Here is a 22777-nt window from a genome sequence, read left to right as displayed (position 1 = left end):
CTTTGCATTTTAAATTTTAGCAAAAGTTTTTTAGTGATAGCAATGTATATATTACTAATGCAAGCACCTCTTAGACTGAATATTGATTTATTCAAAACTTTCATATTTAAACTTTCCCAAATTTTCAAATGATGAATTTGTTTGTAGTCCAGATGCATGAATCTCTCCGTCTCTCCACTTATTTTGATGCAAATCCTCTTTATTGGAAAATCACACAATAGCCCTTTTAAAATTAATTCATTTTTCTCTTTTTCTTCCTACATTAAATATCTAAAATGTAACAATTGTCTATAAATCTATATATCTTTGAGAAAAAAATAAATAAAAAGGGCTGAATCAGATTTGTTAAATTTGCATTGCACAAATTTGTCATGTACTGGTTTCTTTATGTTGTGTACATATTGTGACATCTAATTATTGTAAGATAATCTGAAAATGCATCAACATACATATATGTAAAGGCTTAATAAGTATAAAATGTCACAACATAATTATGAATCATAAAAACAAATAATTATAATAATTAGAAATTCCATAAAATGTTTTGCTTATTTTGTGTTTATTGCCATTATATATATATATACTTCTTGTTTTATTTTCTAATATTTTATAGATCTAGTATATTTATGATCTTTTTCTTTTCTTGCAATCAAAAATTTAGTTTCATAATTCCTGATTTGTTTATGAACAGTTATATTTTAAATTTAATTCAAATCACAAAGATCAGTTTTATAACTTGAAAAAAATAATGCTTGGACAAAACATAAGCGTTATCCTGTGCTGATGCTGTGATATGCAATTATCAAAATAATTATATAACAATTATATAACAATATTGTAAAAAAATCACAATGATGGATCTGTGAGTTATATTATGGAATTATACAATTAATACAATTTTATTGAAGTTTGATTTCTTCAATGAATAGCTAAACTCACTGTAAATATGCATTTAAACTTTCCAACATTGAGATTGATAAAAATGATTGAATTATAGCTAATGTATAACAACAAGCTAAGAGTATTAATATATAAATTTATTCTACTTCTGTGCTCTTTTATTCTTTTGGAACTTTAGATTATTTTGTATTTTTTTATTTGCACTTATAAAAAAATACCTCACATATGATATAAACATACGATAAAATGTTATATTCTTATCATTACTATTGAATTAAAGATAAATCTCACTTTGTACATAATATTGTCATTACTTATATAAGTGAAATCAAAATTGAAATTTATATAAAATTTATGAAATATTTTACTTGCATGGATAGAAATAAAAGAACAAGAAGTAATAAAACTTACAATTATTTTAATAATTGATGTTTAGTCAAATTTACAATTCTCTGAAATATTGTTAACAAAAATTAATTTACACTTTAAATGTTGCAAGATGGCGTTTATTCATTCACATTTAACGATTCCGACGATTTGGAAACAACATTCGATAGAGATAAATATTTTATCGGATGACAGACGCCTTCTCTTACCTGCTATCATATTCTATTTTATCTAAATTTTTTAGCGATATTTTACGCTTTTGCAGCGAGAGCTTCGAGATCTTTGATACACTGTTGAAGAGTTGTTTTTTCCTGATCAGCAGTTATGGCTTTCAATACTCCATTTACAATCCATTGAACCATATGCTTCTGTGCAATTCGACGTTCGAGATTTTGTAGTTGCACTTGATAGTCGAGACGCTTCGTTACCTGTAAACAGCGAGCAAATAAAATTTCTTATATTAATTTTCTTCTTGTAGAAAGTTAGCATAGAGATGTATCGTTATACCATATTAAATTTTTGAAAAATTGATGATAGTTTAGATTTAATTTAACAATTATAATGCTTGAGCAACAATTATTACATTCTTTTTAATAATGAAACCAGTGAGACATTTAAAAAACAATTGTGATTTTAAATTTGCATTTAATTCTATTGTCCAGGTTTATTTAACTCATTTTTAATTTTATGATTTTGTTGCTCTTTTCTGTTTTTAAATAAATCAGTGCACATAAAAAAAATATCAAGAAATATTTTAAGTGTAAAACATATATTAAAAAGCAAAGATGAAAGTGATATCTTTCAGTTGCTCTTTGCTCTAATTATAAAATCTACATCTATTGTCATATTTTTTTCTATAATAATTTTATTATTTTTTATTGTATATTATACATGAAAACATTTATACCTCTTGATAGACTTGTGCCAAGCGTTCCCTATAAGTTGCTTCCAGTTGCATTTTAATATTCTCTTTTTTAATTTCCATTATCATTTTCTGACCATCTAGATTATATTGTTCTTTTTCTTCATGTGTAATTAATTTTTCATACTCAGCTATTTCAGAGGTTCTATTCTCATCAAGCTCATCATTGTACTTATCTATTTCCTTGTCCAAAAACTGAGCTACTTTTGGACCAAATAATTTTATAGCTGTTACATATATTACTAACAGAGACAGTCCATTATAATATTCATGCTCCATAATATAAATTTCTTTTGAACATAAATAAGTGCTCACAGTTATAGCAAATACATATGGCCCTGAAAATAAAACATCCAAAAATAATTAGCAATAACAAAAATATATCATATCATTTTATGCAAGATGTGATATGTAGCAAATATAACAAAAAAGGGGAACAATTCCTTTCAAAAATAAATAATTAGTATAAAAAATAAAGTTATTCATACATGTTTATTTTATAAAAAGAAATGATTCAAGAATTAGAAATAAAAATTGACATTATCTTTTATATCCTATAAGTTTGGATAATCTCTTCAACAATCTTGTACAATATCATGAATTATATTTTAACACAATGTTTATTATATTATATTATTTACTAAAAAAAAAATTAGAACACGTCTCTTTAAAAAAGAAATTAATTGAGAATAATCTAGGTTATGAAAATTATATATAAAATATTAAGCTTATCTTTATTATTTTTAATAGTATCTTAAATTATTTTTGCATAATAGTAAAACAAGTTTCATGATTTACAAAAACAAGTCAAAGGAAAAAGTTTACTCGCAATCTTTAATAAAAAAAGAAACATAATTAATTTCCAACTTTGAAAATATAGATTATGTAATGCTCTTCTGATACTCTTATAATCATTTTAGATCATTTCGGATTACTTTATTGCAAATATAAAGCTTTATATAAAGACAAAAGTTACTCTATATTTTCAAAATATATAACTTATATAAGAAATTATTCATTTTGATTGTAAAGAAACTATCATATACCTAATATGAAAGTTTATATATGAATTACTTCAAATCAGATATTTAATCATCATTATATAATAAGAACATTTATATACCTGATGCACCAGTTTTTGAATAGAAAGCTTGAAACCATTCTTCGGGTATGAATCCATGCCTAACTGGAGAAGGATCAATCAAACGTTTGGGACGAGTATATTCTGTCGCTACCGAAGAAGCACTTTGCGCTCCACGCATAGCCATTGGCAATAATTGGGCTAAATTTGAGGAAGAAAGAGAAAAGAACAATATTATCGCAATAAATTACAAATTTGTCACAAGAAGTATATACTCGTTCTATTTATAAGCTGTTATGCTTTTTTTATTTCAAATATAAAAATTTTTGTGCAATATATATAGATACAGAAACAAAAAAAAAAGTGCATATAACGGTACTAAAAATACAAAATGTTCAAGAAATGAAAAGAACAAATCTCAATGTCTTTTCATAGAAAAAATATGGCAATGTAACAAATTGACTGTGAAAAAGCTTAGGTTTTACTTTCTAAAAAAAATGTTGCAGACTTAAATATGTCACATAATTTTATATATATGGTGCATATTTATAATACATTATAGCATATGAGCATAGTTTTTGGGAAAAAATATAAACGTATTGCCGAATGCCATTACATAATAGAAAGTGTCAACTTTGTAACCAATTCATTTGTCGCCTCGGGTATTGATCGAATTTGCCTCTCGTGTCGGAATCATTTATAAAAATGCAATGGGAGAAATAACTGACATTTACCATTGCGAAGAGCCAATCTCGACAGCATTTTGTACCGAACGTCTATCACTGCGGTCACAATATTAGCCACGATCCACCACAATCTACAGCGAATATCATGATCAAAGAGACGATAATGGCAGATTCACAGATTGCGATTCACACATGCAGCATTTTCAGTACTTCACCAGGGATGCGTTCAAATATTTCGAATTGTTTAATTGACCAATCAGAACGAATGAGATGAAAAATTCTTCCGATTGATCCAATCAAATGCTTGGAAACTTTTGTAGCGTCAGAGATGAAGTTTCTTCACATTTATAGGAAATTTATTTTTCAATATTGGTAGCCTTGAATCCGAAACTTTGCACTTTTGCCGTATGAGGTCTCCGAGATGAATTTATCTCGAAGAACGTCACTTGCAGCGCCATTGACAGTGTCACAGTCGAATCTTCAGAGGTCACGCGAGTGTCTTTGAGGGGTTATTAAGAACATATCATTTTTTTCTTGGGAAAATCATTTCGAATAATTTAACGTAACGTTCATTACCGTCAATATGCTACCGCGATTCCTCAGGCCTACCGTAAACATCGCCCAGCAAGGAGCAAAACGATTATCGACCAGCGCCAAGGTATCGTAAGAAAGTAAATCATGATTCAATATATTTCCAAATCTGAGATAAGTTTAATGACGTTAATCGTTTAATTGTTATCATATCCCAAATCGCCATTAATGTGCATGATAATAAGAAATATAAAATTTTCGCTACTTATGTGATTAATTGAAATATGTATTTAATAAATATACCGTATTTTTTGACAAGATCGCGATTACGTTTAAGAGGATCTTTTTATACATTTGCCTATTTAAATATATATCATCTGTCTCATGCGCGCATACATATATGCACACATATGTTCGTATATTAACATATCTCATATTAACATAAAGCCGCCGATTATTTCACGTTCATTGTATGTCTCGTGGACTTGTTAGTCCGCTACGAAAACCCATATAAGAATCTTCATCTTCATCCACGTTCGACGACGTGTATCGAGAGAGATATCGCTTGCCAAACCTCTATCAGTTACGTGGAAACTGCATCGTACGTCACGAAGATCGCGATGCTGTAATTGGAGCACCGTTATGCAATCTCGAATTATTCGATCTCAAAATGCTGGCGTATCAAATTGACGTATCAAGACACTTTCGAACCAACTGCAGAATGATTTTGAGGTCCCAATATATATTTTTTACCATATTCTCGTTTTTTATTCTACGTATCTCCCAATATCTGAAAAAGCAAACTATGAAATAACATTACAAATTTGACATTTCGAAGAATCTTTAAACATTAATTTTGTTAATTACATAAACACAATTAATGAGAAGAAATTCTCTTTAATTTGCACTTTGCGTACATTCACAGGTGTTTCTATTTTTAAAAATGCCAACATGTCGATTCTTTCTAGTGCGATGCCAAGGTTGCTGTTATGGGAGCAAGTGGCGGCATTGGCCAGCCACTATCCTTACTCCTCAAGCAATCACCTCTTGTCACTGAATTGTCGCTGTATGATATCGTGAATACACCGGGTGTTGCTGCTGATCTCTCGCATATAGACACGCCAGCAAAAGTTAAAGCTTACAATGGTCCGGAACAACTCAAGGATTCTTTGAAAGGCGCTCAGGTATGTCATGTTGATGATTATGCCAGAAGATTATGCCAGAAATATTTGCTAGATATGCAAATTATACTATAAATATTTAGTATTTGTATTTAAATGTTATTCATATGATTATATATAATTTAACTTAAGAAATCGGAATTGATCAATCTCGTTTTCATATTTTCTTAAATTATTATTTGATGTATTTTTTTTTAGGTCGTTATTATACCTGCTGGAGTTCCACGCAAACCAGGCATGACTCGTGATGACCTCTTCAACACGAATGCTTCTATCGTTCGGGATCTCGTCGCCGCGATGGCGGAAGTCGCACCGAAAGCTTTCGTAGCGATCATCTCGAATCCTGTCAACAGCACAGTACCAATAGCGAGCGAAATATTGCGAAAAGCTTCTGTCTACGATCCTAATCGTGTGTTTGGAGTGACTACTTTGGATATTGTCAGAGCAAACACATTCATCGCAGAAGCAAAGGTATTTTAAATATAGCATAAAATATAAGGGTGAACTATCGCATATACAGAAATTTAGGTTATCAAATTTTACTTTAAATATCAAATATGAATCAAAATATATAAAAAAAATTATTTATCTTAATATATAATGCAAAAAGAATCATTATTTCTCATTTTTGACATTGTAATCCAATAATGAATAATTGAGACATGGCACATAAAATATTTTCATTTGATAAAATAAGCCACAAGAATATATTACATCATTTTTTTTCCAAACTCTTACTAAATTAATCTCATATAATTGACGTGGTTAAGATTAGTAATTACTAGTGGTAAATAATTATGATTTTTCAGAATCTGAATCCACAGAAAACATCCGTCCCTGTCATTGGTGGACACAGCGGCATCACTATTATTCCACTAATCTCGCAGTGCACACCGTCAGTTTCTTTCCCAGATGATCAATTGAAAGCACTGACCGAGAGAATTCAAGAGGCCGGTACCGAAGTTGTTAAGGCCAAAGCAGGTACCGGATCCGCAACTTTGTCCATGGCTTATGCCGGCGCACGATTTGGTCTGTCGTTAATCAGAGCGCTCAACGGAGAGACTGGTATTATCGAGTGCTCGTACGTCAAGTCAAACGTCACTGATGCCAAATACTTCTCCACACCGATACTTTTGGGTGTAAGTAAAAATATAGAAATAAATCACATCACTCTATACTGTTTGTTGCTATCATATGTCTTAGAAAAATTGCAAATAAAATAATACTTAATTTATACAATTTGTTTCCTGATCGATATAAGAAATTATTTTCTTATTAAGCCATTTGTTTTTAAAATATAGAATATAATACATATTTCAGTTTTAACGCTATTATTGTGTATATTATGTTTTATAACATATATTGACACATTGTGAATTTCAGAAAAATGGAATTGAGAAAAATTTGGGCCTGGGTAAACTAAGCAGCTTTGAGCAAAAACTGTTAGAAGCTGCTATTCCTGAACTCAAAAAAAATATTCAAAAAGGAGAAGACTTTGTAAATAAGAAGTGAAATCTGTCGAGCTAAACAGAGCGTGAAAATTACTGACTTTTGTCGCTCATCTTGTAATTATAGTGATCACAGCAAATTATCATTTTTCAACTGTGATGAGCGTGAAAATCCACAAATATATTTTTTGTTTCTCCCGACCTGCCGATACATATGCATAAGTGTGTAGTATTTGAAATGTTGGAACAGATTATGAAGTGTATTTATAATATTAAGGTTGTAAATGAAAAATAAACTTCCGAGCAGATTTATATATACATTTAGTATGTAAAATAGGGAATAAAAAATATATAAATAAAATAATAGAATTATACACACAAATCATGATTCAAACATTCTCTTGAGAAAAATATACAATATAATAAAGATTTCAATAAATGCTCTTACAAATAAAATTTGTTTACTCAAATATTTGCATGTATGTGTGTGAGTGTAAATTTAAATTTAATTTTCTCTTAAAAATTAAAATTATATTCAATTTCAAACAAATAAACTTAACATTTTCTTTTAGATTAATTTAAACGAAAAGGCAAGTTTAGTCTAAGAAATAACGAATTTAATCAGGAAAGGTAGGAAGCTAAGCGTGTCAGCACCGTGCAAATACCAAAACAAATAATACACAAGTAGATAACCTTGAGATATACATAAAAGCTCTCTCACGGGCTATATTATTCCTTCATTTCAGCAAGTCGTGATAAAGTACAACGTAATATAACACTTTTTGAAGTCTACCTAATTCATGCAACTTTAACGAAGAATGTGCAATAAAGTGTTTATAGTTAATTGCAACAATTATAGTCTCATTTAATAGATTATACAGTACAGTGTATATGTAATATAGTGATATCCCAATATAAATATTTCACGACTCGATGATGAAGCGTAGATTGTACAAACGATCGAGGCAAAAGTTTCACGAGATTCAGGAATCATTTCGAGAAAACATTCGTTTGCGATCTTCCGAAGATTCGAAGAACAAAAATGCGAAGAAAGCGAGTGATACGTCTAATCAACATTCACCAGAATCGGTTCTATACGAATCAGACTCATGTCTCTGCATCGAGAAACTTAGTCCTGAGATTATTCTCAACCGATCTAAGATAAGATCGCAAACGGAGATCGGGAAAGATGTGATCGAGGATGCTATCGAAGGATCCAGCTCGTCCCAGGAGTATCGGGACTCGAATCTTCTAATGTGCGATTTTAATATCGAATCTAGAGATGATTTCATCAATTTGGAAAAATACTATCCTAAAGGTGATACACGTCACTACGTGGACGATCCGCTCGATTTGACGGATTCAATTTATTCATGCAGTTTACCTTCCTTAAACAATGTGTTAAATAGCGATGCGAATGAGACGGTCGACGTAACGCACGGTGGACAATCTTCAGCGGTTCTCGAAGAAACGACTCGCCAAAGAATCTCTCAATCGGAGAAATTTCCTTCCAACTTGGAATCTCAGTCGTGCAACGACTCAGTTCTGGGATCCGCGAATTTTTGCGACAAACATGACGGACGATCTCTGGAGAAAAATTCGAATCAACGGAAAAATTGCGAAAATATATCCGGAACGATGGAAAATTGTTCGTTAGACAAGACGTTTTCGATGAATGATAATCTGATGCGCGAGATGAATAATTATCTAGAGGGACAGTCATCAACGATCGCCAATCAATCCAACATGAAAATGACTCGCAAATTACAGGAAGAATCCGCACGCTTCGCAATCTTTCAGGAGATCGAGAAACGATCTGGATTCACTGATGATGTCGGGCGATTATCGTCCGACGAATTGGCTGGATTGTCGGTCGACGCATCTATCGAAGATGACGACGATGGTTCGCGAAACAATAAGAAGAGAAGAAATGGAATACCAAATGACAATAACAGATTCGACTTGATTCTCGAGAAGATCGGCGAACGTTTGATCGCGAATTGGAGCGAGTTTCGCAAGAGGTTTGCGTATTTGCAACGAGTAGGCAGGCAAATTTGTGGCGAGAACTCGGAACGCGCGTGCTTGTTGTATAAAATGTTCCCTTATATCTCAGTTTCGACGTTGTCCTCAAGTTGCACGCCTCTGTCATCGCCGGACAATGTAGGGCACGAATTTACAAAGGATGAAGAAAAAACGGAGAAGATTCAAGACTCGAAATCCAAGACTCGACTGGAAGCAAATTCTTGCGGGGAATCGCCGACGAAACGCTTCCGAAACGCAAAGTTGATGTTCGATTACGAAGGGGAAGTGAAAAAGCAGAAGCAATCGGAGATTCGCACGGAAATTACAGATTCACTTTTCAATAAAAGCGAAGAACGCTCGTTATTGGATTCACTTTCGTGCGATAAAAGACACTGGGAGAACACTCCGAAATCGACATTTGATCTAGCTACAGCTAATTACGACGGTCGCAATAATTACCTGCAAAAAGTAATGTTTTATTCGTGTATCTTTAAAGTTTAAAAAAGTACATGCAATATTGCTCATATCAAAAGCACAATTTTAACAAAAAATATTTTTCTGTTTAATTTCTCTTTTTTCTTTATCTCGAACATGTTAAAAATATATTCTCTTTGTATTTATTCACTACATCTCTAATAACTTTGCTCTGTTTGTGAATAATAAGGTAAAATCTCATCAGGATGACGCTTATAAACATCAGATGTCACAAAACAACGCGACTCTGCAAGACTCCCACGCATCTCAACAAAGAAACGTCTGCTACGCATTAATTACATGGGTGATTGCTCTCTGCATTTGGTTGAAAAAAAAACTGCATCCGCTAAATGGTGTAAATTTCTTGCAATTGATTAAAGTCGAATTATATCGCAACGAACGAAAATTGTTCACTTTAAATAAATATATATCACATTTTAATATATATTATTTATTATTTATATTATTATCTAATATTATATACGAATTTGTTTATATTAGATAATTTTATTATTTTTCAGAGTTACAAGAAACTGCGAGAGGTGATTATTTCATTTTCGTCAACAGAGACTCCTCGAACGAAAAAATTTAACGATTTAATAGCGACATTGCGTTTTGAAAACGAAAAGACGTTACAATTATTATCGAAAAAAGTGACGCAACTCTCGATGGATTTCGACCAGGTGAGAATTATTTCGAACCTTGAAAAAGATTAAATATAGTTTTGCATTCGCGATCAATATACAATTTAATATATTTACACACAAAATATTTACATCTTAATATAAATCTGAAAATTGATAAATCTAAAAATAATCTATTTTGATGTTAATAATTTACTTTCTTGTGATTTTGATCGCAGGTACGAACGAGCACCGAAGCTACCCTTAAGGCCTTCACAACTGAAATAAATATCGTCCGTGAAGCCAGTAAAAAGATGACCGAGGACAATGTAACGCTAATGCAGGAGCTAAAAAAGTTGCGCGAAACGCTAGAGGAAATTCGATCGAAATTCTCGCAACCGGTTCCCTTAGTCTCTTCGTGTTCCCTCTCGTTTTCTCCTTCTCGTTTGCCCCCACCTCCTCCTCCTCCTCCTCCTCCTCCACCACCGCCACCGCCATCCTCCTTAATACTTCCACAGCCGCCGTCTTCCTCAAAAGTGCACACCTCGGAATCGGCACCATCGATTCCACCTCCTCCTCCACCCTTCCCTTTAACTTCCTTACAATCTCCGAAGCCACGGATCATACAATCTCCGACAACCCCCAATAGCAGTAAAAGTAACAAGAGAAGAACACCTAGGAAATGCTCCACGCCGTTGTTCAACAGGCCCACCATCACAGTCGAAGATTTATTAAAAGTCACATTAAAGAAGGCGCCACAAAGTATCAAAGTATTGTTAAAATTTTAAGTTTTAACAAAACACTTCTATTATGATAAAATCATATAATTTCTGCGGATAATTAATCTTTTTAGACGAATGGTCTTGTGAATTCTTTGAAATTTTTAATTTTTGAATTGTTAGATTTAAATTAAGCTCTCTCAAAATATTAGGTTGAAAACCAATTAAACCGGTAAATGCATAAAAATAAATCAAATATACATAAATTGTAACCTTTTGTTTTTAAAAGAAGTTATGAAATCTAAAGTCGTTTTTGAATACTAAACATAATCGAATAAAAAAGTATTATACGTTATATTATATAATAAAAAAAATTTGTCATATAAAAAGCTAACGTGTACACGCGACTTAAAAGAATTAATTTTAATATGATTACTACTTTAATTTACTCAACGCGATTCTAAAAGTACACAAAAAAACATTAACTTTTTTCAATTCATTTCAGGATAGCAGACGAAATACCGTACCAGGTCCGAGAGGACCAGTTGTGTCCCTAGAAATGCTGCGCAACGTAAAACTAAAGTCTGCGAAACGTAAACCTAGCGATCAGACTGGAAAGTCGCCCAGAAGTGGCCGAATTGTTAAAAATCGAACCGCATCGAGCATCAATCTTTCACCCATTCTGACCGGATCAGAAGGTAATTTAGAACGAATCCTGCGACAAGTAAATTTGACCAGACCGAGGAGACTTATATCCAGCTCGAATAGCTTCCGTGATCGCGACTTTGCGAAAGAGATGCAATCTCAGTCGCTTATTCAATCGCAATCCGCGCTTGAATAATCGTATTAGCTCTCCTGCATCTTTTGCTGTAGCTAAAATTGAATTGGATAACACCAGAAGAGCGAGGCATCGTGTATGAATCTTTTTCTTGCATCATACATCGAAATAAATCAAAGTAAATTATTTTGCATATAGTTCGTATTGGATAGGATAGATTTTTATGAAATTTTATGTCACAAACTCTTTTTCATCAATTCATATGTTGATACATTTGATCAACAACAAAATATATTTTTGTTACCGAAAATGCAAGATTTATACAAGTTGAATCGTACATTTATTTACTAATGGACAATTGAAAAAACCTCGATATATATTTTGTTTACTTTGATATATATTCTATGTAATAGACTATTAAACGCGAATGATACACATGCGAGAAAAATATTTATTTCGATGTATAATGCAAAGAAGAAATCCACATTATTTCTCACTTCTAATGTCATAATCCAATAGTTGCAGTAAGAAGCGGAAAACCTAAAATTTAAATAAAATGTATTAAAAAATTAAAATTAAATGTATTAGAGATAAAAAATATTAAACAGAGACGTATTACACTTATGTAATATAAATTTAATATATTATAAATTGAAAATTGTAAGCTTTAAGCTGAATAATTTCTGTTATGACACTAGCTGTGTGTGGCCAAAAATATAAATCGACACTTAATGAAACTGTGATCTGAAACATAGATTCGTAATTACTTTATTTGTAGCTTTCACGTGTGTGGTTTTACAGAAAAAAAGATTGTATCCGGTGTAATCGCATCGATTGTAATACAGAGCGTAAGAACGCACGCGGATCCAGAAACGCAAAAATTAGTTCTTCCGAACAATGATGAATCGCGTTGCTCTATTATTCGTTCATAGCGCGATTTTAGATGATGTTCTAAGAACGCGCGACCGAGATTTAATTTTATAAAAAATCTAAATTCCTCTAAATCTAAATTTCTTAAATTGAATCAAATTTAAACGTATATATGAAGAATCATTTTTTAAATTAATTTTTAAACGTTCACACGCAATAAATCGATTGAACAAAAATCTCTTTCGACGAATGTGCAATAAAATTGATTTAAAAAAAAAAAAAATGTAAACACTATGAACGAATAATCGGATCGTACGGATAATTCATCGGCATCCAGAGATCGCTACTACCACCATTTCGTTGCCACCTGACGCATTTTTATACGTATCTAAATTTCTTAAAACACTTTTTGCCCGCAGCACAGATACATGCTAATGTAATTGAAATATATTTATATATATGTATATACGCGTGTGTGTTGTTTCAACAGCCTACGACGGCTTCCGCCTCGCTCCGCAGTTCTTAATTTAGAGCTCTGTTTACCTTGCATACAATTTTTCGCGCGATTTAATCTCCTCGATCATCATATACTCGAGTTGATCTTACCCCGTCGCTCGGATGATCTCTCGCGTCAAGATTGTTACTTCTTCGTTTTTCTTGATTTTTTTTCTTTTTCTCTTTTACCCTACTTATTACGCTCTTACAATATTACATTCGCAAATATACTTACTTACTTACTTTACGAGAGCCGGTTGATATTACTTTGAGAATTATTCCTCGTATTCATAACGTATCATTTGTGTGTGTAACATGATTATCGTCTTTATCGTTACAATAGTTAAATACAGGGGCACGATGGACACCAATTTTTTTTCTCTTCCGTGCGGATCCCTCGCGATCCGCGCTTCTCTCGCCGGATTGTATTTCTTTTCTCGATGTTTGACCGCCTCGCTTTTCCTTGCTGCTTATTCGGCGTCTCCTTCGGTATCATCGTCTCCTCCCCGTTGCGTTATTAGCGAAAAAACTGAGCGAGCTTAAAAATGGATTTTGGTAATTCTAGCTCTATAATAAGTAGGTAAATTTTAATGCGTAAAATGGTCAGTAACTAGCTAAGCTTACCTCGTCGATCTGAAGAAAAGGGGTATTTTCACTGTAAACCTATGATTCCTTAGTACAAGAAGAACAATGGAATGTCTCAACGTAAAAGTTGATGGAATGACTCATCGATGAATGGATAATTATATAAACACGAATCGATTATTCGGATGGAAAAGATGTGGATACATATATACATCATACGTATAGGTGTATGTGTGTGTATATATAGGTATAATGTATATATACATACATATACATAGATATTATGTGTGTATATATATACATACACATACATGTATATATACATACATGTACATACATATACACATACATATATATATACATATGTATGCATAGCGTAAGAATGTGTATGTGCGCGGGTGGAAAAAGTCGGGGTACAGTCATTTATTCTGTTCTTATACCACAGCAATCGATATTTAGTTTACACAACGGGCGTATGAAAACGTACAACCACATTACAGACTAGCTAGATAGTTGCTTGTTTGCTGTGAGTAACGTAATAACGCTAAAAAGGCTCACTAACGTAATCTTTTCATTTTTTTTCCCTTCTTCCTTTTTCTCTTTCATTTTTTTTTTTTTTTCAATCAACGACGCTGCACGCTGTCGAGCTGACGCGATGAGACGCTCGCTTCGGAAAGATGCGTAAAGATCAACGAAATCGGAAAAAATTTCGACGACACACTTTTGCTTTTTTTCACTCACATTATTAAGCCCTTCGCGACGATCTTTTTACGAAAGCTCACAATCAGCCGAACGATATTATTGCATTTGACGAGATACAGACGGGGAGGGGTGGGGGAGGGAAGAGGAGGGGCAACCGAAGTAAGCATATTCTCGTCTTCTCAGCTCGGCTATGCCAAAAATCCATAAATTTTATGTTTTTCTTTCTCAACTATCTCATCTATAATATTACACTCGGATCTTTTATCAGAAGTACATATCTTATTACACAGAGTTACAAGCTCGAAAGCGAGGTCCGTCTTAACAATTGGCAATGTGAGGACGCCGCCGTTATTTCCGTAAAGAGAGAGAAAGAAAAATATGAGCGTATGTTTATCTCTAAATAAATCGATTTACACGCATACGTTAACATCGTAGCAATTGTAGTATACACGAGACAATCGTGCGCGCTATAAAAAAAAAGCAAGGTTCAGAGTAGCGGGACGGAAAAAGGAGAAGATTCGGAAAGGAGAGAAAGGAGAAGAGTTGTGTGTGGCAGAGATTAGATCAGGGTAAGGACAGATCAACACACAAATGTGTCTCGGTAGATCAACGATCGTGCTTTCTTTTTTTTTTTCTTCCGCTATTGTAAAGTATGTACGATACACATAATTCGTTTCACTCACTGAGACAAAATTCAATCCCTGATGAAATTGGTGTAATCCGAACAGCCTGAGACTAACAGAAACGGCGTCTAAGTCGTCGGCGTCGTCAATTTTAAACGGATGGCATGCAAGATGCAAATATACGACAACTTTTCCTCTCGATACGCAAAAACGGGGCAACTTAAAAAGTGCCTCTCCTTTCTAAATGCTTTGCAGTCTCTATTTATCGCAGAGTGCGTGTCCTTTTGTTTCTGCGTGCTCCGAAATTCAATCATGTATTATATGTGTACGTAATAATGCAATCAAATGATTATTAATTAATTTTGTTATCGCTATGTTGTTGTCACTGCTGCCGCTCTGTTTTAAAATAACGGCGCGTACTTTTAAAGATCACGCAAATTTCTAAAGATCTCTCCCCTTCCCACCCCGAACTGCCATCTGCTGAATTGGTTTATTTTTCTTTTGCTTACGAGTTATTAAGAGTTTTTTCTTGTGTCTCAGTTTTATATGCGTAAGATAACACTCACTACAGCTAGAGTTACGATACATCCTGATCTTCCACATCTTGCAGTTGCTCCTTTTGTTCGGCTTCACCTGCATAACAAATGTGGATACATTACATTATTATGATTAATGCAACTAAAGGCAAATGTTTAATAAAATTTAATTGGCAAATAAAATAATTGGAGGAGCTAGTTTTAAATAAATTAATTTGTGACTTGCTTCTTTCATTTTTTTTCATTTTAACGCGGTAACGATTGTGTATATATCGTGTCGCTCACCGAATAGATGGGCTTCGGGGATGTTAGGAAAAGGGTGTATTTACGTTCAGGCATCGTGAGTATCGACAGCACTATCGCCTTGCTGATCAGGCTCGGATTCTGAATTACAAAATAATGATTCTGTGTTCGGAAATTGCATGCAACATTTGATTTTTTATATAAATCAAAAAAAAGTTTAAAATAAAATCTTAATCTAATTAATTAAATTAATTAAAATACAGAAATAAATATAGAAATAAAGAAATAAAAATAAAAGTTTACGAAATAAAGAGAGCGCCATAATATTTATATTCTTTCAAAAGATCAATAATTTTAAAACGTAAGAAACACTTTTCTATAGTATAATTAGTCGCTTATATAGGATCCTGTACACAAGTTGTATCAAAAGATTTGCATCTATAGATCATTATTTTGTCGCGTATTTTATAAACTTTTAAAAAATATATAATTCTCAATAAATTTAACAATAGTTAACGATAGTTAATCACGCTCTTGAATGATCAGGAACCACAAGATGCTAATTTGATGTTCGATTAAATCCGAAGCCTGAAGAGTTTCTTTCTTTCGACACTTTCAAATCGTGCACATTTCTAGTTTTTGACTAAGGATTCAGTCATCAAATTTATCTCAATAATAAAAAGACGCATTAAATTAGAATATTTAAGATAAGATCTCGTATTACAATGCACGGTATTTGCTTGCGTATCGATCGGGCGGGCGAGATACATCGTGCAACGCATTCTAGCGTAATCAAAACATCCTTATAGCGATTTTCGCCCTCATAAGTAAGTGGGACACTACTAACCGTCGCCCTGCATATCCGATGTCCATAGAGTGAGGTTGTCCCTGAGGAGCTGCATTATAAGGGTGGAATCTTTGTAGCTTTCCTCGGACAATGTATCCAATTCGGCGATCGCGTCGTCGAAGGCCGCCTTTGCTAAACGGCACGCTCTGTCAGGACTATTAAGAATCTCATAATAGAACACGGAAAAGTTGAGCGCTAATCCCAAACGAATGGGATGGGTCGGCGGCAATTCCGTCATGGCGATATCGCTCGCCGCTTTGTATGCCACTAGAGAGTTCTCTGCCGCTTCCTTCCTATCATTACCGATGGCGAATTCTGCCAAATAACGATGGTAATCGCCCTTCCTGAAAATGTAAATTACAAGATTAATATAGCTTATATATTGTATGGCAACACGATACAATGCAGCAATTTAATGAAAAAAAATATTCTATACAATTTTGTTAAATAAAAATAAAAGAGAAGTAATGAAAAAATCAATTAACGTTCATTATTCATTTACGATAGATTCATCTTCAACAATAAATATAAAAGTGAAACTATATGGACCATTGTGTTAACAAGTGATTTAAATTGTTTTGTGGCCTGGAAAGCTCATCATTGAAAGGCTATACATACATTTATATTTACATGTATAAATTAATCGTTAATAAATCAATTAATAAGCAACTATATAGAAAATGTACAGTATAAAAAGATTCTTATACATTTTATAATAGAAGACTTTGGATTCTCCCGTGGAGGCACACGGTATCAAATGCTTATCCAAAACGCCGAGAATGTCGGCGCAAATATCCCTGAGCTCCTTTTCTACTTGAGATCGGTATTGGCGAATCATTTCTAGTTTTCCCTCGGCTCCCTTGTTCTCTTCTTTCTGTTCGATACTCGAGATTATTCTCCAGGAGGCTCTCCTTGCTCCAATGACATTTTTGTATGCCACTGAGAGAAGGTTCCTTTCCTCGACAGTGAGCTCCACGTCCAACGAAGCCACCTTCTTCATTGCTTCAACCATCTCTGTAAAATTCGACAAAAACAAATTAATGGAAATGAAAAATTATAAAAGTTACATAAAAGATGTAGAAAAAATGTATAATATATATATTAAAAATTATTATAAAAAATATTATAAATTATTATAAATACCAAAATTAATATAAATAACGAGATTTATAATAAAAAATGGCTTATAACATAAATAATAATTTCTATTTAAAAACAAAACAAAAATATTATTTTTATAAAAGAAATGTAATTAGTAATTTTATATACACACAGACAACAAGAAATCATTGTAACATGAAACTAAAAGAAAATTTTTTATATAAATTTTCGATTAATTATAAAATAGATGGTGATTAGTTAATTAAACACCATATTTCTATATTCTACATTTGCAACCTTTTTTGCAATTGGCCTGCAAAGTACAGATTGTCAAAAGATTTGTCGTAAATCATTGTTAAATAAACTTTGTATCGCTCGTGAACTTTTGTTGGTTTAAATGGCATATAAACGTTTGGCCTATAAAATGTTACGTGCCCATCGCGGATGAAACGATAACGCCAAGTACCTTTGGAGTAAAAGGGATGAACGCATATATATATATATATATATATCGTATATATTAATCCGCTGCCCCTTGAACTTTGCACGGAAGTCACTAATACGTATTTATCGGCATATTGGAGCGATATTTGCCGCGAGAGACGCCGATCTTTTGGCCTCCAGATGTTTTTACGGAATGTCTCTTTGCGATTTTTGTACGTAAGCCTTCCATAAAAGTTCAACTGACTAATCTCTTAATGGAAATCCACATGTTTAATGGAGAAATGACTTTCTACTAATGTTATGCATAATATTCTAAAATTAAAATTAAAAGATTATAGAAGAAAATTAATTATTGAATCTCCAGGTAAGAAGAGAAAAAAATATCAAATGTGCCAAATCAAATAGTCAAATTAAGTACAAATTTTACAATAAGAAATGCACATCAAATAGAATGCTACATCTCTGTTTTTCGAGTATTCTTGTAGAAGATGTCAAGTCTTCTTGTAAAAAGCTTCAGCTTAAAGAATCGGAAAATATCGGCGCAGTTTGTCCAATTTGATATCAAAGTGTTTTCATTTAAAAAATATTATAAAGTTGAATTTTCGAAAGAAACTTTTTCGCATTCTCGGTTAACTCGGCCAGCTCGTTTGCATTTTGCGCGCTAAAAATGGCACAAGTGTACTCTGCGCTTTCAAAGAGAGAAAAGAAAAGGAAGAAGAATGTAGGAAGCTGTGAAACCTGAAGACCTATAATAACGGCGTAATAACGGAAAGGACGCGTAGATCGATAATGTGGATCAATGCGTCGCACGCACCAAAGTATCGGTGGTGACTTCAAGTTCATGAGGAGAAGAGGGGGGAGCAAATGTGACGTAAAGAGGGCGTTACAATGAACACACGTTATACACATACATAGTCGAGGTGTGCAGCAACGTGGGATAGCGGCCAGATCAATACTTTCCTTCTGCTAACCATCCCTCTCCCCATCCTCCTCCTCCTCTACCTCCTGCTCTCGTCACCTTTTCTCACCCCTTTTGCTCACTCTCCGCCCGTTCTACGACTACCCCCTCCCCCACCCTTCCTCTCTATCTATCCATTTATTTCCCTCCATCTTTTCCTTCTTTTTCTCTTTCTCTAGGTATCCTCAAATTTGACTGTCGCTCCTTGTCCTCCTGAAAGAGTCACATCATTACACGTCGCCTCTACTTTGATTTTCTTGTCAAGATCGATTATGTCGTCAAATCTGCTTAACCAACAGACAAAATTTTCGAATCTACTATGTATTGCTTTAAATATAGATATTATAGATAATATGAGATATGAAAAGGGCGATGGGCTGTCGATATTTAAAGTTGATCAACACACACGACAATCAATACATATTATCACCTTTGATAATTGCCTCTCTTACAAGCGCATTTTTCGCTCTTTGAAGAGATATAATAACGACTTATGAAACGCAAGAAAAAAAATCATTGAAGACATGCACTGGATGACGAGGCAAATTGATTTATTGATTTAAAACTTGAAAGTTTTCAATGATTATACGTTCAATATTGTGATCTCAAATGTTTTATTTCTCGAGGAATATTTCGAGAAAAATGTAGCAATATTTTATTATAGGTGCAATCTATATTAAAATACAATTTGGACCGATTGCGGGATCATAAACCTGACATTTGGTTAATTGGAACGATTCTGAAAGAAAGACGGAAAACGAGATTCGACATAATTGGAGTGGCTCTACGAAGGGAACAAAGATTTGTTAATTAGTATCGCCCCGAGTCATCCTCGAAATTTCTCGTTATACAGAGTGACGCGCAAAAAAAAAAAAACTACAAAATGTCATGTATGTATTATTTCGATGTAAATTTACCCTTGTTATTTTTTATCATTTTGCTACAAGATATTTTCAACGCATTTGTTATTCTTTTTTAACCTTTACTCAAATTTTCATCAACATTACCTCTTTACCCAACGCAAACCCCTCATGGTTTGTCACGCCAGTAATTTCGCCATTTCGCATTTCATCAAATGTAAGTCACATGGCATTCCCACGCACGAAAAGGGTGGAGAGGGAGAAAAAGAAATGGCTAGGATAGTGAAATTTAGCCGGTGCTTTAGAATCCCGCGAGAAACAAGCGCGCACCGAAACGCGCAGCGTAGGAAGGAGAAATTTGACTGCCTCTCCCTCTTCCCTCCCTCCTCCTCCCCCCCGCAACGTTACGCCACCCCGCGACCCCGTTCCCTCTTGATCCGCTCGATTGTCTCCCCTCCCTCTTCCCACTCGTGCGTACACGCGTTGCTTTCGCCAGGAGCAAGATCGCTAATCGTATGTGCTCTTATCGTCCAAGTTTTACCTCGATGACAAGAGGAGCGTCTTGGCATCGATATATTGAAAATGTATAGAGATCAGTCGGATCATTGCCCGGAAAGCAAGGATTCGGGAGAAGGATGCCGAGTCTGTAATAATTTGTAACGATGAGTTGTACATACGTGTTACGCGTAAATTGGACTTTACGAATATCTGGAGGGTACCATGAGACGAGACAAGCAGGAGGGATCGATGAATATCCAAATCTCTAAAATCCGTAAAATCTTGCAGAGATCATTTCATCTCTCTCTCTATCTTTCATCGTGAAAAAAAGATGCGCGAGGGAAAAAAAGAAACATACCTACTCTCATTGTGCGAGACCAAAAGCAGCAGGACCGTAATCTATAAGCCTCGCGCAGATCACGGACCTACCTGATCTCGTAAATCTTTCGGTTCGAGAGAAAGCCTAAAAGAGGAAGAGGAGAGAGGAAGGATAAAGGGAAGAGGGAGAAGGAGGAGGAGAAGAGAACATTGGCCGTTGTCTCCGTTTCTCGGTCGGTCGTACCCGGTCGGTGATTTCTCCGCGCGCATTCAAGGCCAGATACCACGAGCGGAACACGCGAGTCGCTACGCGCCCGCTCGCCCGCTGCTCCTAGCAATGAGCCGTCGGCGATTAGCGAAAGTGCCTCGCCGTGTCGCGTCGCGTCGCGCGTCGTGCGTGTCTTCTATGCCGTCTATGCCGTCTATGCGTCACGACGAAGCGAGGCGAAGCGAAGACGCTCGCTCGCTCGCTCGCTCGCCCATCGCTTATCTACCGAGGCGAGGAGGAACGAGGATCGAGCTGGCCGAGAGCACGCCTAGCAACGCGCGCCCATCGTACGCCGATCGACGCTTCCTCGCTCGCTCGGAATATCGAGATTTGCGAGATTTACGGTCACCAACTCCGGCAAGCGAGCCAGCGAGCGGAGGATCGGACGATCGGGCGGGCGATCGGACGATCGGGCGGGCGAGCGAGCGAGCGAACGAGCGAACGAACGAGCGAGCGGGAGGATGGACGGACGGACGGATAGACGGACGGACGGACGTACGGGCGGGCGGGCCTCGCCGGATCGACCGTCGCGAATGACACGAGTCGATATCGCGTCCGGCGCCGCCACAAAGAAACGCCGCCGGTTACCCCGTAACGATCGGCGTTTCGAATCCGGCGTGATCGCCGGACGCGATTTTGACAGTTACAACGCCGACATGTCGGCGCATTAAAGGTTAATTCGTCTCGACGAGGACGACGGACGCCAGGACGTGGGCCCCGTCGCGGGTCGTCGTAGCCTGGAGGCCGCGCGAGGTCCACGTCGAGCAGGGAATCGACGACGGGAAGCGAGAAGGGGTATCGGGATTGTAAATCGCCGGAGGATCGGCCATGCCGTGGCGTACCGTCCCGGCCGGAAAAATATCTACTCACCGTCGTAGCGTTCCGCTTGCTCGGCCAGTTTCGCCTTGTAAACGTTGTCCTCCCGTTCCGACATCTCGGATGTACGCGGATTTCACAGGTACGATGATATCGAGGAAGGCTCGTCGGGAAAAAAACGCGCGCACCAAAGATACCTGGTCGGCACGACCGCCCGAAATACGCACACGAAGCACCGCGCTCCTCGAGACGTACAGCCACTCGCAAGCTCACTGACCAAGATGGCGGCGCCCGCTAACAATCGAAAGCAGTTCCCTGTCTCTCGCGCAGCAGCTCCGCCGATCAACTCCGCTCGCCATGTGTATTACTACGCCCGTGACGTCATTGCCGCCATCCGTCCCGTCGCGCGCGCGCGCAGAACCCGCCGAACCGATTCGAACGTGCCAGACGTGCCTGGATTCTGCTCTGGACGTGCCTCTCTCTCTCTCTTTCTCGTTGACGTTTCGCGAACGAGTACCTCGGCTCTCTCTTTGCGCGAATATAAATTTCTCCGATACCGCATCATCGTCGTTTTTCTCGTCTCCGCTTTTCGACCGCTCCTTCTTCAAATGACGAAAACGAGGAACGCGCGGAACGCGAACCGGGAAAAACCAAACGACGAGAATATTCGACGGCTCGTAATTTTCCCTCTCCTCGAAATCCATCAACTTTTTTGATTTTTTTTTTTAAATTGCTCGAGAAAGCAACGAGCATTTCAAGTCTTTTGTAAATGCCGGTAAAAATAATTCCCAGAAAGAAAAAAACAGAAAAATGATGTTAATGAATGCGAACGACGTTACAAACTTTGGATGAGAGAGATCT

At 35.6% G+C, this 22777-nt stretch overlaps 4 protein-coding genes across 8 annotated transcripts; 2 read left to right on the top strand and 2 right to left on the bottom strand.

Moving 5' to 3' along the window:
• Nucleotides 1-1301: 1301 nt before the first annotated feature.
• Atpsynb (ATP synthase subunit b, mitochondrial) lies at nt 1302-4185 on the bottom strand. Of its 2 annotated transcripts, none has more exons than XM_083094220.1 (4): nt 4019-4148; nt 3333-3491; nt 2195-2547; nt 1302-1715 (listed from the first exon to the last, which is right to left on the bottom strand). In XM_083094220.1, exons 1-4 carry the CDS (start codon nt 4050-4052, stop codon nt 1539-1541), a joined length of 723 nt encoding a protein of 240 aa, XP_082950346.1. In that variant the 5' UTR covers nt 4053-4148; the 3' UTR covers nt 1302-1538. The 2 variants fall into 2 exon arrangements, with proteins under 2 accessions (XP_082950346.1, XP_082950347.1); XM_083094221.1 differs by having other exon boundaries at nt 1391-1715; nt 4025-4185.
• A 236-nt stretch (nt 4186-4421) lies between these two features.
• Mdh2 (malate dehydrogenase 2) lies at nt 4422-7454 on the top strand. The gene is made up of 5 exons (XM_083094208.1): nt 4422-4634; nt 5476-5691; nt 5887-6159; nt 6498-6827; nt 7072-7454. The coding sequence occupies exons 1-5, from the start codon at nt 4560-4562 to the stop codon at nt 7198-7200; spliced, it is 1023 nt and encodes a 340-aa protein (XP_082950334.1). The 5' UTR covers nt 4422-4559; the 3' UTR covers nt 7201-7454.
• Nucleotides 7455-7597: 143 nt separating this feature from the next.
• On the top strand, nt 7598-15364 carry LOC145968604 (uncharacterized). 3 transcript variants are annotated; one of them, XM_083094192.1, is made up of 5 exons: nt 7598-9626; nt 9838-9987; nt 10154-10315; nt 10495-11025; nt 11480-15364. In XM_083094192.1, the coding sequence occupies exons 1-5, from the start codon at nt 8070-8072 to the stop codon at nt 11813-11815; spliced, it is 2736 nt and encodes a 911-aa protein (XP_082950318.1). In that variant the 5' UTR covers nt 7598-8069; the 3' UTR covers nt 11816-15364. The 3 variants fall into 3 exon arrangements, with proteins under 3 accessions (XP_082950318.1, XP_082950319.1, XP_082950317.1); XM_083094193.1 differs by having other exon boundaries at nt 9823-9936; XM_083094191.1 differs by having other exon boundaries at nt 9823-9987.
• 14-3-3epsilon (tyrosine 3-monooxygenase/tryptophan 5-monooxygenase activation protein epsilon) lies at nt 12505-22266 on the bottom strand. Of its 2 annotated transcripts, XM_083094210.1 has the most exons (5): nt 21971-22266; nt 17361-17667; nt 16654-16997; nt 15849-15947; nt 12505-15660 (listed from the first exon to the last, which is right to left on the bottom strand). In XM_083094210.1, exons 1-4 carry the CDS (start codon nt 22032-22034, stop codon nt 15895-15897), a joined length of 768 nt encoding a protein of 255 aa, XP_082950336.1. In that variant the 5' UTR covers nt 22035-22266; the 3' UTR covers nt 12505-15660; nt 15849-15894. The 2 variants fall into 2 exon arrangements, with proteins under 2 accessions (XP_082950336.1, XP_082950335.1); XM_083094209.1 differs by lacking the exon at nt 15849-15947 and having other exon boundaries at nt 21971-22263.
• Nucleotides 22267-22777: the final 511 nt, after the last annotated feature.

The sequence above is a fragment of the Camponotus vicinus genome, unplaced genomic scaffold (assembly GCF_025532165.1).
Source record: "Camponotus vicinus isolate PSW18456_S1 unplaced genomic scaffold, iyCamVici1.0 SCAF_3, whole genome shotgun sequence".
Lineage (NCBI taxonomy): Eukaryota > Metazoa > Arthropoda > Insecta > Hymenoptera > Formicidae > Camponotus > Camponotus vicinus.
Note: the sequence above shows the minus strand (reverse complement) of the source record. Positions and strands in the feature narration are given on the sequence as shown.